The sequence below is a fragment of the Wyeomyia smithii genome, chromosome 2, assembly GCF_029784165.1.
Source record: "Wyeomyia smithii strain HCP4-BCI-WySm-NY-G18 chromosome 2, ASM2978416v1, whole genome shotgun sequence".
NCBI classification, from domain to species: domain Eukaryota; kingdom Metazoa; phylum Arthropoda; class Insecta; order Diptera; family Culicidae; genus Wyeomyia; species Wyeomyia smithii.
In genome coordinates this window covers 238,056,900-238,070,862 of record NC_073695.1, presented here as the reverse complement: position 1 = coordinate 238,070,862, position 13,963 = coordinate 238,056,900, and the positions used below count along the sequence as shown (strand labels likewise).

General features: G+C 42.1%; 1 protein-coding gene across 1 annotated transcript in view; it reads left to right on the top strand.

Annotated features, from left to right (window-relative positions):
- The window catches only part of LOC129724276 (protein PIEZO homolog), a 112,086-nt gene extending 98,445 nt beyond the window's left edge, over window positions 1-13,641 (top strand). Inside the window, exons 2-3 of the mRNA XM_055679010.1 lie at window positions 2,671-2,831; window positions 6,280-13,641. Of these exons, the coding sequence (XP_055534985.1) occupies window positions 2,671-2,831; window positions 6,280-6,339 (221 nt within the window). The 3' untranslated portion in view covers window positions 6,340-13,641. The remainder of the gene's footprint in view (window positions 1-2,670; window positions 2,832-6,279) is intronic.
- Window positions 13,642-13,963: the final 322 nt, after the last annotated feature.

Below are 13,963 nucleotides of genomic sequence, written 5' to 3'. Positions count from 1 at the left end.
CGATCTTCCAAAGCCCCGCAGCAAGTTAGTTCCATTTCTTCCATTGTAATCGCATTGGCAAGGCCGGATAAGTGACCAACCCCACATTCCACTGGGTCACCAGAAATTGATTACTCATTTAGTGACACTAAAACCGTGCTGCCCGTTGAAGCGGAAATGATCAAGCTTCCTTTCTTCCTGTTTCCATTTACCAATGGAGCGTCAAATTGTTTCTCACCTTGCCCCCTCTTCCGGTGGTACTTTCTTCCTTCCCATCCTCTTCCCGATGCCCCACCCAAACCCAGGTATTATTATCAGAGCGGAATGATCTCGAATGACCAGCGAATGGCGATGCGCTCACTTTACGACGCCATTGTGAAACAGTGTGCCTGTGTGGTGGCATCGACAACGACGACACCAACGATGCTTCTTTTGTGTTGTGGACGAGTTTTTTTTTCGCTACCCCTTCCACTGTACATCCTGTTGATTTTATGCTATCCGTGGTTGTCCATGCATCGTTCGGTACACGGTCGTATTCACTCCCGGACAGTAATAATGGTGCCTGGCCTGGGTCACTATCACCGCTGTTGGCGCGTTGCTGCTTCTTGCGGGCATTGTCTGTAGGTCCAGCACACGTGTAGGCTATTAATTGAATTGTTAACAGTCGTGTAAATGTGGGCTATCAATAAAGTTTCATTTACCGAAGGTCATGTGTCATGTCACGGCAACGGACGGGGTCCAGCGTGTGCACCTACTCAATGTATACCCGAAAGAACACGCGCGGCTTTTTTCTGCGGTATGTGTGCAAACAGCCGAGATGTGCCGTGGAAACAATCTGCAAGCACCGGAACAACTCGATCGGGGTAGCGAAGGAAACTAACGGTGACAAGAAAGTCTTCCGGAATGAATTGTGAAATGACGATTTTCCCCCCGAAATCCGCAACCCCCGAAAATTCCATGGACGGATGGTTATTGAAAATTCACGCTGGATGGTTAACTACCGAACCGTGCAAAAAAAAAAACGTTTTTTGTTTCCTTTGAAAGAAACAGTATCGATTTTTGCATTGAAAAGTTTCAGTCGTTTTTTCTACAAATCATCAAAAAACATGTCCACAAATTTCGATCTATTCACGGCTCCGCAAAAACACAACTCGTATTTTTCCTCCTATTGTCCACCGGTGACAAATCATCGCTGGTCACGCACCCGAGTCCGTGCCCCTAGAGGGGGGGGTTCCCGGTGACGTACTGCTTCGGTATGCAAAGCCATGAGTACGTATCCCTTTTGGCTTTGGAAAACAATTTTTAATGCAAGGACAAACAAGATCCAACTACAGCAACACACATGTGTCAACCCAGTGAGCTTTTCTCCGGAAGTTATCACATTCTCAGGCAGAACAAAAAGTTCCCCGGAGAGATTGCTCCAATTCCGAGACCTGCCTGTCACTCAAGACGCCCAGCTGGTGACCGGCCGCACGTTCGAACCATTTCTGGGGAATTGCGGTAATAAAATTCCATCCACTTTTCACCGGAATCGGTACGGTACTGGACTGGATGTGTGAGTGCTGAGTGTACACCTATTGCGTGCCTCACCTTCGGTGCTGGTGGCCATAAATCCTCATAACTTGTAAGCTTCCCTAGTGGTGGCTGTCCTCCGCACCTCCAACGTTCTGTCATGATGAATTTCTTCGTCCACTTCGTGCACTGCACTAGAGCGGACCTGACGGACCGCCAAGAATGATCATTGCTGTTTAATGTTTATTTTTTTATGCTGGTAGGATTGAAAGCGGATAATTAAGCGAGTGTAAGCAAACGCACATACTAATTAACGCTTTAGTAGTTTTTTCCTGGAACGACGAGCGAGGTCTTGGCAACCGAGCCAAGGAAAGCCGAACAGGCGACGGGAGAGTGGACAATTCACTGGAATAAATTGCTCGTAATTATTAAATTACGCTAAACGCGCTGGAAATTTTTCAGTACAGTTTCCCTGGAAAAGTGAAACAGGGTGGAACCACACTGCTCCCGTGGAAGGTGGAGACTTTCGTTCCAATTATTGATTCCAAATGATTCCACTGATTGGGTCGTAAATTTCACGCTTTATTACTTTTTTCACCTAAAACGACCATCTGCGAGCACCGGTTTACCATTAGTGGATAAAATAATTTATTGTGAACGCTCAAAAAAATCAAATTGAATTTTATACAATTCGAACGCTGGAATGAGCATTGACTGCCAGACTGTCGTAGTCCCACGTTACAATTCGCCCTTTAAAATTTGCATGTACAAATGGTGAAATTAGTTTCGATTCGCAGTCACCCTCGCGATACTGATTGTACTGCTGATAAAATTTTACCAGCCCTCAGGCAGTGATGAGTCCAGCTTTGTCTAACGTGAAACTGCTACCATCCTCAATCAGGGCTCGAGCTTCCAAGCGTGGCGTCTTTTGTCATCAAACGTATGCGTAAAAATTAACATTCCCTATCAAGACGGCGATTACGTGAATATCGGTCACATGGAAATCTAGCCGTTTTCTAGAGTTTTGCTTCACTTACAAAGTTTTCCTGCTTTGTAATCGACTGCTACAGTTATCACTTCTTTGGATTGATTTTACTTTGACCTCGAACACATCGCAAAAAAAGATAATTCAACAATTAAGTTGATTTCGTTTCTTTCTTTCTCACTTCTCTCTTACAGAATGTCCACCCGCGATGGACGGGATGGAACGGTTTGCCTGTCCGACGCCGGACCGGCAAGGTCGCTATCGGTGTATAGACGATCACGTGCTCTGCGACGGTTTCATCGACTGCCCGGAGGGCGAAGACGAGGACCGACAAGCGTGTATGTTCTACAAAACGGTGAGTATAAACTCTAACATTCCCAAAATTCAAAGCACGAAATTCGAATCTCTCAAGTTCGTTAATGACAACACAATGCAGACGTTAAAAATAACCATAAATCCCCGAAACAACTCGAAATTAAACCTTTCATCCCAAGGACACTCAGTCTAGAATTAAATACATTCGCTGACCAATCGTCCCAATACATCTCATCCCCTGTCTCACCGAAAGAAGAGTAAACCGAAACAGGGGAAAAGTTTAGCACGTTCAAAAGCCATTCCATATCCGTCAAGTCAATGTACTTTGATGTCGGCAAGTTTTCCAGCGACGAAACTTTCTACACCCTTAACGTTGAAACGTTAATCAAGTGCAAATGATGATGACTAAAACGAACACCCAATTGGACTGTGCATTTGTATTTACGACAGGTTGCTGCACAAACGTTACTAAAAATGTAAACGAATGTCCCACGTGATGTTTTGATCCGCAACACACGAGAGGTCATCGCTGTTCTCGGCAATCTTTAGACTTAGCATCACGGTGACAGGTCGAAAAATTCCAACGGTGCACGTCAGCAGAGCCCCCGTCTTCTTTCGGGTGTGCGATGTCATAATCGGATTAGAAATATTATCACCATTATATGAGCGCTGTGGCGGATGATTATACGCTTTTATTGCACGGCTGCAGACTATCCGAAAGGGGCTCGCTGCTTTGCTGCCGTTCATCGTTCAGGTGAAGCGTGACTAGAGGATATTTTCACGGCTCAATTATGACGATGGAAAGTCCCGGCTTTGAATTTGTCGTTTTTGACGGGGATAATCGGAAACTAGGGAGGGAGGGAGGTGATGAAGGTGCCACGGTCGGGTGCTCGTTGCTCGTGAAGAAAGAATAAATTTTCCATTTGGATTTAAATGCTAGAGTCCGTAATAGAAGAAAATCCACCTTTTGCCAGACAGGAATTGGACAAAACAGCAGGAAAAATACCTTAAAGGTTGAAATAGCCAAGAGTTTTAACAAAATTTAGTATCACTATAGAAAAATTTCTCTTAAATGTAAAAGATTTTACTTTTTTTACACTTAAATTTGAATTTCGTTTCTATCAAATTTAAACTTGAACCTAAACTTGGACTTGGACTTGGACTTGGAATTGGCCTTGAACTTGGACTTGGACTTGGACGTGGACTTGGACTTGAACGTGATTTGAACTTGGACTTGGACTTGGACTTGGACTTGGACTTGGACTTGAACTTGGACTTTAACTTGAACTTGGACTTGGACTTGGACTTGGACTTGGACTTGGACTTGGACTTGGACTTGGACTTGGACTTGGACTTGGACTTGGACTTGGACTTGGACTTGGACTTGAACTTGGACTTGGACTTGGACTTGGACTTGGACTTGAACTTGGACTTTAACTTGAACTTGGACTTGGACTTGGACTTGGACTTGGACTTGGACTTGGACTTGGACTTGGACTTGGACTTGGACTTGGACTTGGACTTGGACTTGGACTTGGACTTGGACTTGGACTTGGACTTGGACTTGGACTTGGACTTGGACTTGGACTTGGACTTGGACTTGGACTTGGACTTGGACTTGGACTTGGACTTGCACTTGCACTTGCACTTGCACTTGGACTTGGACTTGGACTTGGACTTGGACTTGGACTTGGACTTGGACTTGGACTTGGACTTGGACTTGGACTTGGACTTGGACTTGGACTTGGACTTGGACTTGGACTTGGACTTGGACTTGGACTTGGACTTGGACTTGGACTTGGACTTGGACTTGGACTTGGACTTGGACTTGGACTTGGACTTGGACTTGGACTTGGACTTGGACTTGGACTTGGACTTGGACTTGGACTTGGACTTGGACTTGGACTTGGACTTGGACTTGGACTTGGACTTGGACTTGGACTTGGACTTGGACTTGGACTTGGACTTGGACTTGGACTTGGACTTGGACTTGGACTTGGACTTGGACTTGGACTTGGACTTGGACTTGGACTTGGACTTGGACTTGGACTTGGACTTGGACTTGGACTTGGACTTGGACTTGGACTTGGACTTGGACTTGGACTTGGACTTGGACTTGGACTTGGACTTGGACTTGGACTTGGACTTGGACTTGGACTTGGACTTGGACTTGGACTTGGACTTGGACTTGGACTTGGACTTGGACTTGGACTTGGACTTGGACTTGGACTTGGACTTTGTCTTTGACTTTGACTTTGACTTTGACTTTGACTTTAACTTTGACTTTGACTTGGACTTGGACTTTGACTTTGGCTTTGACTTTGACTTCGACTTCGACTTTGGCTTTGACTTAGACCTAGACTTTGACTTTGACTTTGACTTTGACTTTGACTTTGACTTTGACTTTGACTTTGACTTTGACTTTGACCTTGACTTTGACTTTGACTTTGACCTTGACTTTGACTTTGACTTTGACTTTGACTTTGACCTTGACTTTGACCTTTACTTAACTTTAACTTTGACTTTGATTTTGTCTTGGTCATAGTCATGGTCTTAGTCTTGGTCATGGTTAGGGTGACATTGACTGAATAAAAAAATTTCATCATCGAATACAAAGAATAGACCTTTGGTCATGGTAATGGTCATGGACATGGTCATGGTCATGGTCATGGTCATGGTCATGGTCATGGTCATGGTCATGGTCATGGTCATGGTCATGGTCATGGTCATGGTCATGGTCATGGTCATGGTCATGGTCATGGTCATGGTCATGGTCATGGTCATGGTCATGGTCATGGTCATGGTCATGGTCATGGTCATGGTCATGGTCATGGTCATGGTCATGGTCATGATCATGGTCATGGTCATGGTCATGGTCATGGTCATGGTCATGGTCATGGTCATGGTCATGGTCATGGTCATGGTCATGGTCATGGTCATGGTCATGGTCATGGTCATGGTCATGGTCATGGTCATGGTCATGGTCATGGTCATGGTCATGGTCATGGTCATGGTCATGGTCATGGTCATGGTCAAGGTCATTGTCATTGTCATGGTCATGGTCATGGTCATGGTCATGGTCCTGGTCATGGTCATAGTCATGCTTCTGGTCCTGTTCATGGTCATGGCCATGGTCATGGCATGGTTTTGGTCATAGTCCTAGTTATGGTCATGGTCATAGTCCTGGTCACAGTCATGGTCATAGTCCTGGTCACGGTCATGGTCATAATCCAGGTCTTGTTCATGGTCATGATCATGGACTCTGGTCATGGTAATGGTCATTGTCATAGTTATTGTCATGGTCCTGGTCCAGATCATGGTCCTGGTTAAGTCATAGTCATGATCTATCTAATTTCTATTAACCATCAGCTAGTTAAATTAGATGCATCTTAACAAAAATCAAAGCTCTATTTACCACACTCTTATGCCGTACTTGCATGCCATTTTTGTTCCTCACTATTTTCTACTGTTTTGGTTTTCCTTTTCAGACGAAAGCACATCTGGATGTGCTAGCCGACGCCTTACTGAGATGGGCACGAGGACGCTAAGAGAGCTGTACAAAGCGAACACAAACAAACAAAAAAACAACTCCCACTCAAACAGTCAAACAGAAGAGACAGACAAACAAACCAACTAAAACTATAAAGACAAAGCACTATTTTTAAGAGAAACTCAACTGGCACGTAGGGACAGAGCTGCGAAGTTGATTGAGTTATCCGGACGCACGCATAAACTCTGGATGGAAAGCTGTACATAGAGATCAAACAAACTCACATAGATAAAAAAGTATATATATTTATTAAGGACATACCACGCACATCTGGTGGCAGCAGCGGAAATCGAGCAATGGAAAAAAAGTAAGACGAGACAATGGCTGTAGTTAAGAGATATGACAGTGAGTAACGAATACGAACCCCTGAAGTAAACAAAAAAAAGAGATAAAACAACTAATGCTAGCTGAAGCTGACAGCTGGTGACAGATAATCGATAAGTGCGAATAAGAAAACCCCCTAGGAGAGAAAAAGAGAAAACCAAACCACGAATTGTGCTTCACACACAAACGAGTAAAGCCACACGTGCGCAGGCGATAAAAGACATCTTAAAGTGTAAAAAGAAACTGTAAGTACATATGTAGATGTGTATCAAAAGACAGCCAAGTACGAGTATACTTCTTATTTTTTTCGAACAAGTTATCAGTCACATGGATACCTAAAACTTAAGCTGAACATGAGCGAGATTAAATGCTCTAAATGCACTCGCCAGGCGACGAAACACGAAACGACAAAAAAAACGATATTTTCCCATTTACTCGGCATAAGATAAATTTTGCTCCGATCGTGAGTAAAGAGTGTTCATGCGTGCCCAGGGGCGACAGCATTCTGCCGCCCCCAGGATTCCACTGGTTTGTTTTGTTTTCAGACAAGCGAACTTTTACTATATACCAACAACTGTGGTAGTAACTTGTAAACAAGCAGAAAATATTAACATCCAGAATCAAGTTCAAGTTAATGGAATTAAGTCAAAGACAAAAAAAAAAATCTTGCAGAAAACTATTCTCATGGATAAGGCAGCTATATTGTATAGATAAGTCACAATTTTAACAAATCAAATGAATCCAACCTAAGTAAACTAAATGAAGTAACAAAATTTCACACCTTTAAGCGATAAGGATACACTTCACAAGCAGAGAAAAACATTCCAACGCTCTTCATACACACACACACTTTCTCTCTCTCTCTCTCTCTTTCTCTCACACATACAGAAACACTTGCATACATTACATACAACCTGGGAAACAAAGACAAATCCGCACCCACACAAATACACACAAAGGAAAGAAGATCTCGTGTAACATAACACACACAGATAAACACTCTGATTGAACACTAGCATAAACCCCCTGAAAAAGGTGCAGGGTTAGTGCCACTTGCCAAAACACCGAACGGAAAGTGTTGAGGCGAGGTATTGAACAAAAAAAAAGCAGAAAAATCGAAACTGTAACAAGTCCGCGAAGATCTTATTTAAGTCAAACTTTTAGTTACAAAAGCATTCGGTTCCAGCGAGAGATAGGTCATTTTTGTAAATAGGCATGCAAAAACAACAGACTAACAACCATTAGGATAACTTCTACTCCAACCACTACTACTACTACTACTACTACTACTACTTATCAGAGCACGTACCCTGATAAACAGACATTTGCAACCATTAGACGCGTCGTGACAGAAAAACGATAAGTGAAATCTCTATGCTTTGACGTCTTGTATACACTTTGTGGCCTGCAAAATGGCCGTGGCCTACTTTGTTATGATTGGTTTCTAAGTTAGATAATTTGTCACGTGCGCAAAAGAAACTCGGTTCGGTTTCTCTGCAAGAGACGACCACTTTTGCCTCTTTTGCGTGCGGATATGACGTGTTACGAGAAACGATAATACCCGTGATACCCACAACCAACCCTCGCTGGATGTCAGTTGTTGGATGCAACCTCGTTGAACAGTTGTTTGTTTACACCCATACACTTCTCCTGCAAGGAGAAATGCTGTTAGTATCGTGCGAACGCTACAAAGTGACTGATTAAATCAATGGTTAATGTTACTAGAGTGCTACAAAGAAAAATCGAAAACTGTTGACGTCTGTCAAACAGAAAAAAATAGTAATAGAGATGCGAAAAAAATATTTTTTAATTGTTTTATTTTGATGTTTCAAGAATGACAGGTAGAACTGTACAGGTAATCAAAAAAAGTGCGCGAATTAGCGACAGGCAAACGCAAACACACACATACCCGCATACACACGAAGTAAAACAATCAACTGTAAAAATGATTTTTAAGAACAAAACAAAATTGGTTGTGGATAACAGTTCGGCTGAGTTTATTTTTCCCCATCTAGAAGAGTGAACCAACAGAACAAACACATTCATACTAACACAATTCAAACGAGCACACAAACTAACAAATGTAAAAGTCAATATTTAAATTGAATCTAACAAAAACAAACAAAAGCAACACGAAATATATAAATGTCTATTTGCACAATATAACTTTACTGGGAGAGCTAAACAGGAGAAACAGAAACTCAAAACAGCACCGAAAAATGATTGCCACATAGAGACGAAACGAAAAACGACAGTAGCGATCGGTAATGGAGCACAACAACCAGAAAAAAAACACAAAAAGTACACAAACACCTCAGCAGAACAATCTCTCTTTCTCTCTTTGATGTCGAGCCGAGCTGCTGTCGTTATCTAACACCGACACGATCTGCTCCGTTTGTGCGGTCAAATAGTTTGATTGAATGCATGAAGAAAAGCAAAAAACAGAACAGCAAACTAATAGACAGAAAAAAATAACAAAAAAGCTTTTGTTAGGTGCCTAGCGCCGCCGTTTGAATACCCACCTCTAGGTTAATTTTTATCATCTTTTCAAAGTTAACAAGCGCATCATGGATTGAGGCAACAGATCAAACAAATCTAGATAGGACTCCCAGCCCCCCCCCCCCCCCCCCCCAGAGAGTCACAGAAGAAGAAGAAGACAGTAGTAGAGCACAAAGCCTGCAGCGAACGGCCAACAAACCGAAGATGGTAGAGCGTTAAGTGTGTAGCCAAGTAGATGAATTCAGGTATCCTTCGGAACGGAAGCGGATGTGACATTTTTCGCCATCCCGCACCCGGTTCCTGTGTCCTGTTGTCTGTAACCTCTCGTGTAGTAGACAGTTATTATATACAGTAATACTACTCAGTGCCATTAAAGTCAAAAACCCCAAAACAAAAGTCGTTCGTTACCATGTACCATTTTCATCACTTTATGTCCAATCGCCAATCGATGTGTGTTCTCGTCTATCGCCTTTTTCTCTCGACTATCATTGCAGTTTCTGTTTTCTGTTTCACTGTTTATTGTTTTTTGGTTATGTTTTCTTTATACAAGGAGGCACTAGTGAGGGGTAAAGGTGAAGTTGACGTACGACTATTATGTTTAGAAAATCTGCTAATACCGTTAGAGCAACAGGCCTTGATTTTATAAAACCCCCGACAATCAAACTGCCAGTAAAACGAGGTTTAGCAATTTATTCCCTTCTCATTTCCACCGAGTAATGTTCGGTTCCCAAAAGAGGATCAAAGCGAACGACGTTGTCGATAAGAAAACACGGTAAAAGATCGACTTTGGATGTCAAATAGATAGGTGATGGAAATGCAAACACCGCACCCAAAACTTGTGGCGACATACTTTAAGGCCAAATGGTATTGAATCCACAAATGGCCGACTTCGAGCCAACACTTCGAATTTTCAATAGCACAAGAGTCGGCAACAGGTAATGCGTCAGCTGTGAAAACGCTTTTTTTATGTTTGCCTAAATTAAGCAACCATAGTATATCGTTATCGCACGGTGCGCATTATCTATTTCCGAGTCTTGTACTACTAAAAATTCGAAGTGGTGGCTCGAAATCAGCCGTTTGTGGCTTCAATACCGTTTCACGTTAAAATCAACAGCTACTAATGCTTGGTTATTGACCCTACTTAGAAACAGCTTCTTCTATTTTTCTCCCTTAGTTTTGGGTGTATAAAACCAACACCTGTTTGCATCACTTGTCACTCCTCACAACATCAAACGAAAACACCCTCAAGAAAGCGTTTCTTTATCTATGTACAAATCAGTACACTTCTTCATGGTTCTCACATTTTCGAAATTAGCTTTCACTTTGGAGGTGTCTCTGAGTGCAACACGGAAACTGTTTAGGAAATATCTTAAAGCATTCGTAGAAGGAAATGAATTGGTTTCGAGTTGTCTTTTCTGCCAAATTTCATGACCAAAAAATTGCAATGTTTTTTTATATTTTAAAACAAAGTAGATTGAATCCTACCAATTGTTCCACTGCCAAATCAGCTTTAAAATTTTGCAAAATTAAATCACCAACCATGAAGTACTATTTGAAGCTAAAGAACTTTCGCTCGAGCTTACAGCGGATCCACCTGTCATGACCCGGGTGCGATCTCCTTCCGCTGCCCCACAACCTTAAACCGCTCAGTTCGATTCGAACGGATGAAGTGTTTTTTTTGCCCTCGCCAAATTTTCGCTCGAGTCTTTCATTCGTCGTCGTACGACGGCAACCAAGCTAAGAAGCTAGAAGAGATTGGGGCTTATCAGGTGAAAAAAAGTGTTCAACGGCCTTCTTCGAATAAAGCCCCCTTCGTTGGTGGGAGATTTTGCTGCTTGCTTCTACTACCAGCACTCTCGGAGTCCCGGTTGCAGATCTTATCGAATTATAACAAACCCAGACCGTGCGAACCTTTTACACAAGTAGCGCGGTTCGAAATAATCGAGCAATCTGTTTGGTGGGCAAGCGTGTACCAGGTGAAAAGCTACTTTTAAAAATAAGCTTTCAATTGTGGGTCTTCATGCGAATCGGAAATAAAGTTAAAATTGTGCTGCCTGATTTGGGCTTCCCAAGCGAGCCAAACGAACGACGACGGCAAGAAAGAAAGAAAGCCCCGGTCGGCCTAGACCTAAACGCTGTGGATAAAGTTTACAAGTGGATCTTGAAGTGCTTAAACCAGACTGACGGTTTTTCTACCCCTCGCTGTAAAGGTGGAGGAAACAAGTAAGCAAGCAACAGTTTGCTAATAGCTTGTAAGCTCTGGCCTCTCTATGAAAGAGGGGGCATGTTTAGATATTGAATATTTCTGAAAAAAAATGGATAAGAATTTTAATGGCTCCGAGCACTCTACTATGTCCTACGTGGGAGAAACAAACCGGCTGTGTTTGAACAATTCACCGGTTCAGAGGTCGGGACCACCCTGCTGCTGGCTTCCTTTTTCTCTCTCTACCTTTCTAGTCAAGTATACAGCATCAACAGCAATTAATTTCAAGCGAAGTTCTAGACGAGTTTTCGCGAAGCACTAACTAGCGGCAGCGCTATCACTCCGAAAATATGTGAACCATTTGGGGAGGCAGCTTGGGGGTTCCCACCTCAAAGGATTCGTTTGATTGCACTGCTCTCTCGCTGAGGCCGTGGAAATTTTTGGGTTTGTTTGTTCTGTGAGGGTGGATTGTGTGATGAGCTGTATGTTCTAGTGACATCTTTTCTGATGAAATTTTTTTGTAATAGTTTACTTACAATTATTTGATTATTTTAATAAAGTAGAAAACCAGACAACGCACTTTTCCTTCAACCCTCACGGTGCCTTCTTACGTACATCGATCATCCATCGCTTATTGTCATTTGTTTTCGAAGAAGAGAAGTTATATTGCTCCGTACCCGTCACTGGATTTTTCCCGGTGAAAATAGATCCTTCAAACCAAGTGTCTAACGAAGTTCAGTTGAACCCGCTCGGTAAAGTAAAGTACATAATGCCTAGATGTGTGCTAGTAGTAGCAGTAGATGTTGACCAACACATATATGTAATGACCCTTCAAGTTTTATTTTGTTTAAAACTCGTCATAAAGGACGACACGCATAATCACTTCGGTTTGACACATTGCGACGCGCATCAGTGGAAATCAACCGAAGGTGGATGTTTGCGAAACCAGCTACAAATATACAACACACAAACGAACACATTTACACTAACACGAAACAAGTAAACGAATCACCAGTTTTCTTAGTGCGAGAGCCCATGCGAGCGAACCTCGAGTGCCGACGGTTCGACTTCTAGCAAGTAAAAATCCAAAAAAAGTATATAAAAATACAAAGAAAAGACTGACTTAGTGCGACCGAAAAAAAAAACCTAATAAATACAAAAAAATAAAAGTAGTTAGCAAGAGAATAAAAATTAACCTATCGACCATGGGTATTTGAATGGGCTTTCCCGCCGGGAAAGCAAAAGGTGAAAGCATACAAAAGCTGTAGGCCAGGGCACTTAAAAAGGCGACAAAACGGACAGGACAGAGATAGTAAGATCGAATCCAGAGCTAACGCCGAATGTGAGTGTAACATTCGAGCAATGCCGAAGAAGAAAGGAAACAAAAACTAACAACAACCAAAAGCAAATCGTCCCACTTCACTTAGCAATAACTTTCAAACTTATCAGAAACAATTTAAACTTTAAAGGTTTTGCTTTGCCAAGGCCGCAGGTTTAACTCTGCTGGCTAGTGGTAGAGTTTGCTGAAGGAAAGTGACAAAAAATTAAAGCAAGTACGAATCAATTTCGATCTCATATCGTGTATATTCATTGTGTTTTTCTGTTTTCAAAACAAAAAAATAATCCTAAAAAAACTAAAATTGGATGAGAAGTAAGCATTAAACATATTATTTTATAAGCGAAAACCCCCCCTTGTGAAAATGATATTAAGAGCAACACTTCGAAAAGCAAATCAGAACAAATGCTGCTAAGTAAAACAGAAGAAAAAATCTGCAACTTTAAGTAAACATTACAAAAATGGGCTCCCGCACTTTGAAAAGGTTGTAAAACAAGCAAACAAACGATGATGAGATACGTGAGAATCTAAGGTAGAGAGTATCCAAAGCAAAAAACGACTCTTTACGACAGGAACAATGTACATTAGAATACCCAACCGGAACAGACAGAACCCGCAACGGGCAGCGAGAAGACAGTGAACAAAAACAAACAAACAAACAAAAACGAGCAAAAAATCTGAAGCTTACAAAGAGAACAAAAAAAAACAAACAACTAAGAACAAAACTTGTTAATATCGCCGTCGAATGGAAATATTTGTTATTTAAAGAAAGAAAAAGTATTTAAATGCTGCAAACCAAAGAGAAAAGAAAGGAAAGTGAGCGAAGCAGCAGCAAACCGCGGATAATCCGAATAAAAAAAATGAATGAGAGAAGAACAAGCTGGAAATATATAAACTAATTTAGATATAATAAATATATTAATAAAATAAGAACATTACATATATGTTTTGATTTCGAGCAGGCCCGACGAAAAAATCCCTTCATTCGTTCGTTCGCTCCATTCACGCGTTTCGCACCACTCTCTTTCTCTCTCTCTGCCGTCGGTTTAGTCCTCTGTTCTCAGCACCGACCGCTCGGCCCCTGGGGCGAGCTGTTTTCCACTCATTGTCACGTTGCACCCAAAACTCGCTCCGGAAACATTTTCGAAAATAATCGAAACTTTTCAACCGAGTAGGCAACTGGACGAATTGAAATGTTTCCGAAACGCTGTCACCGCACGCACCGCATTATTGTTCCGATGAGTTTCCTTCGGTTGTTGC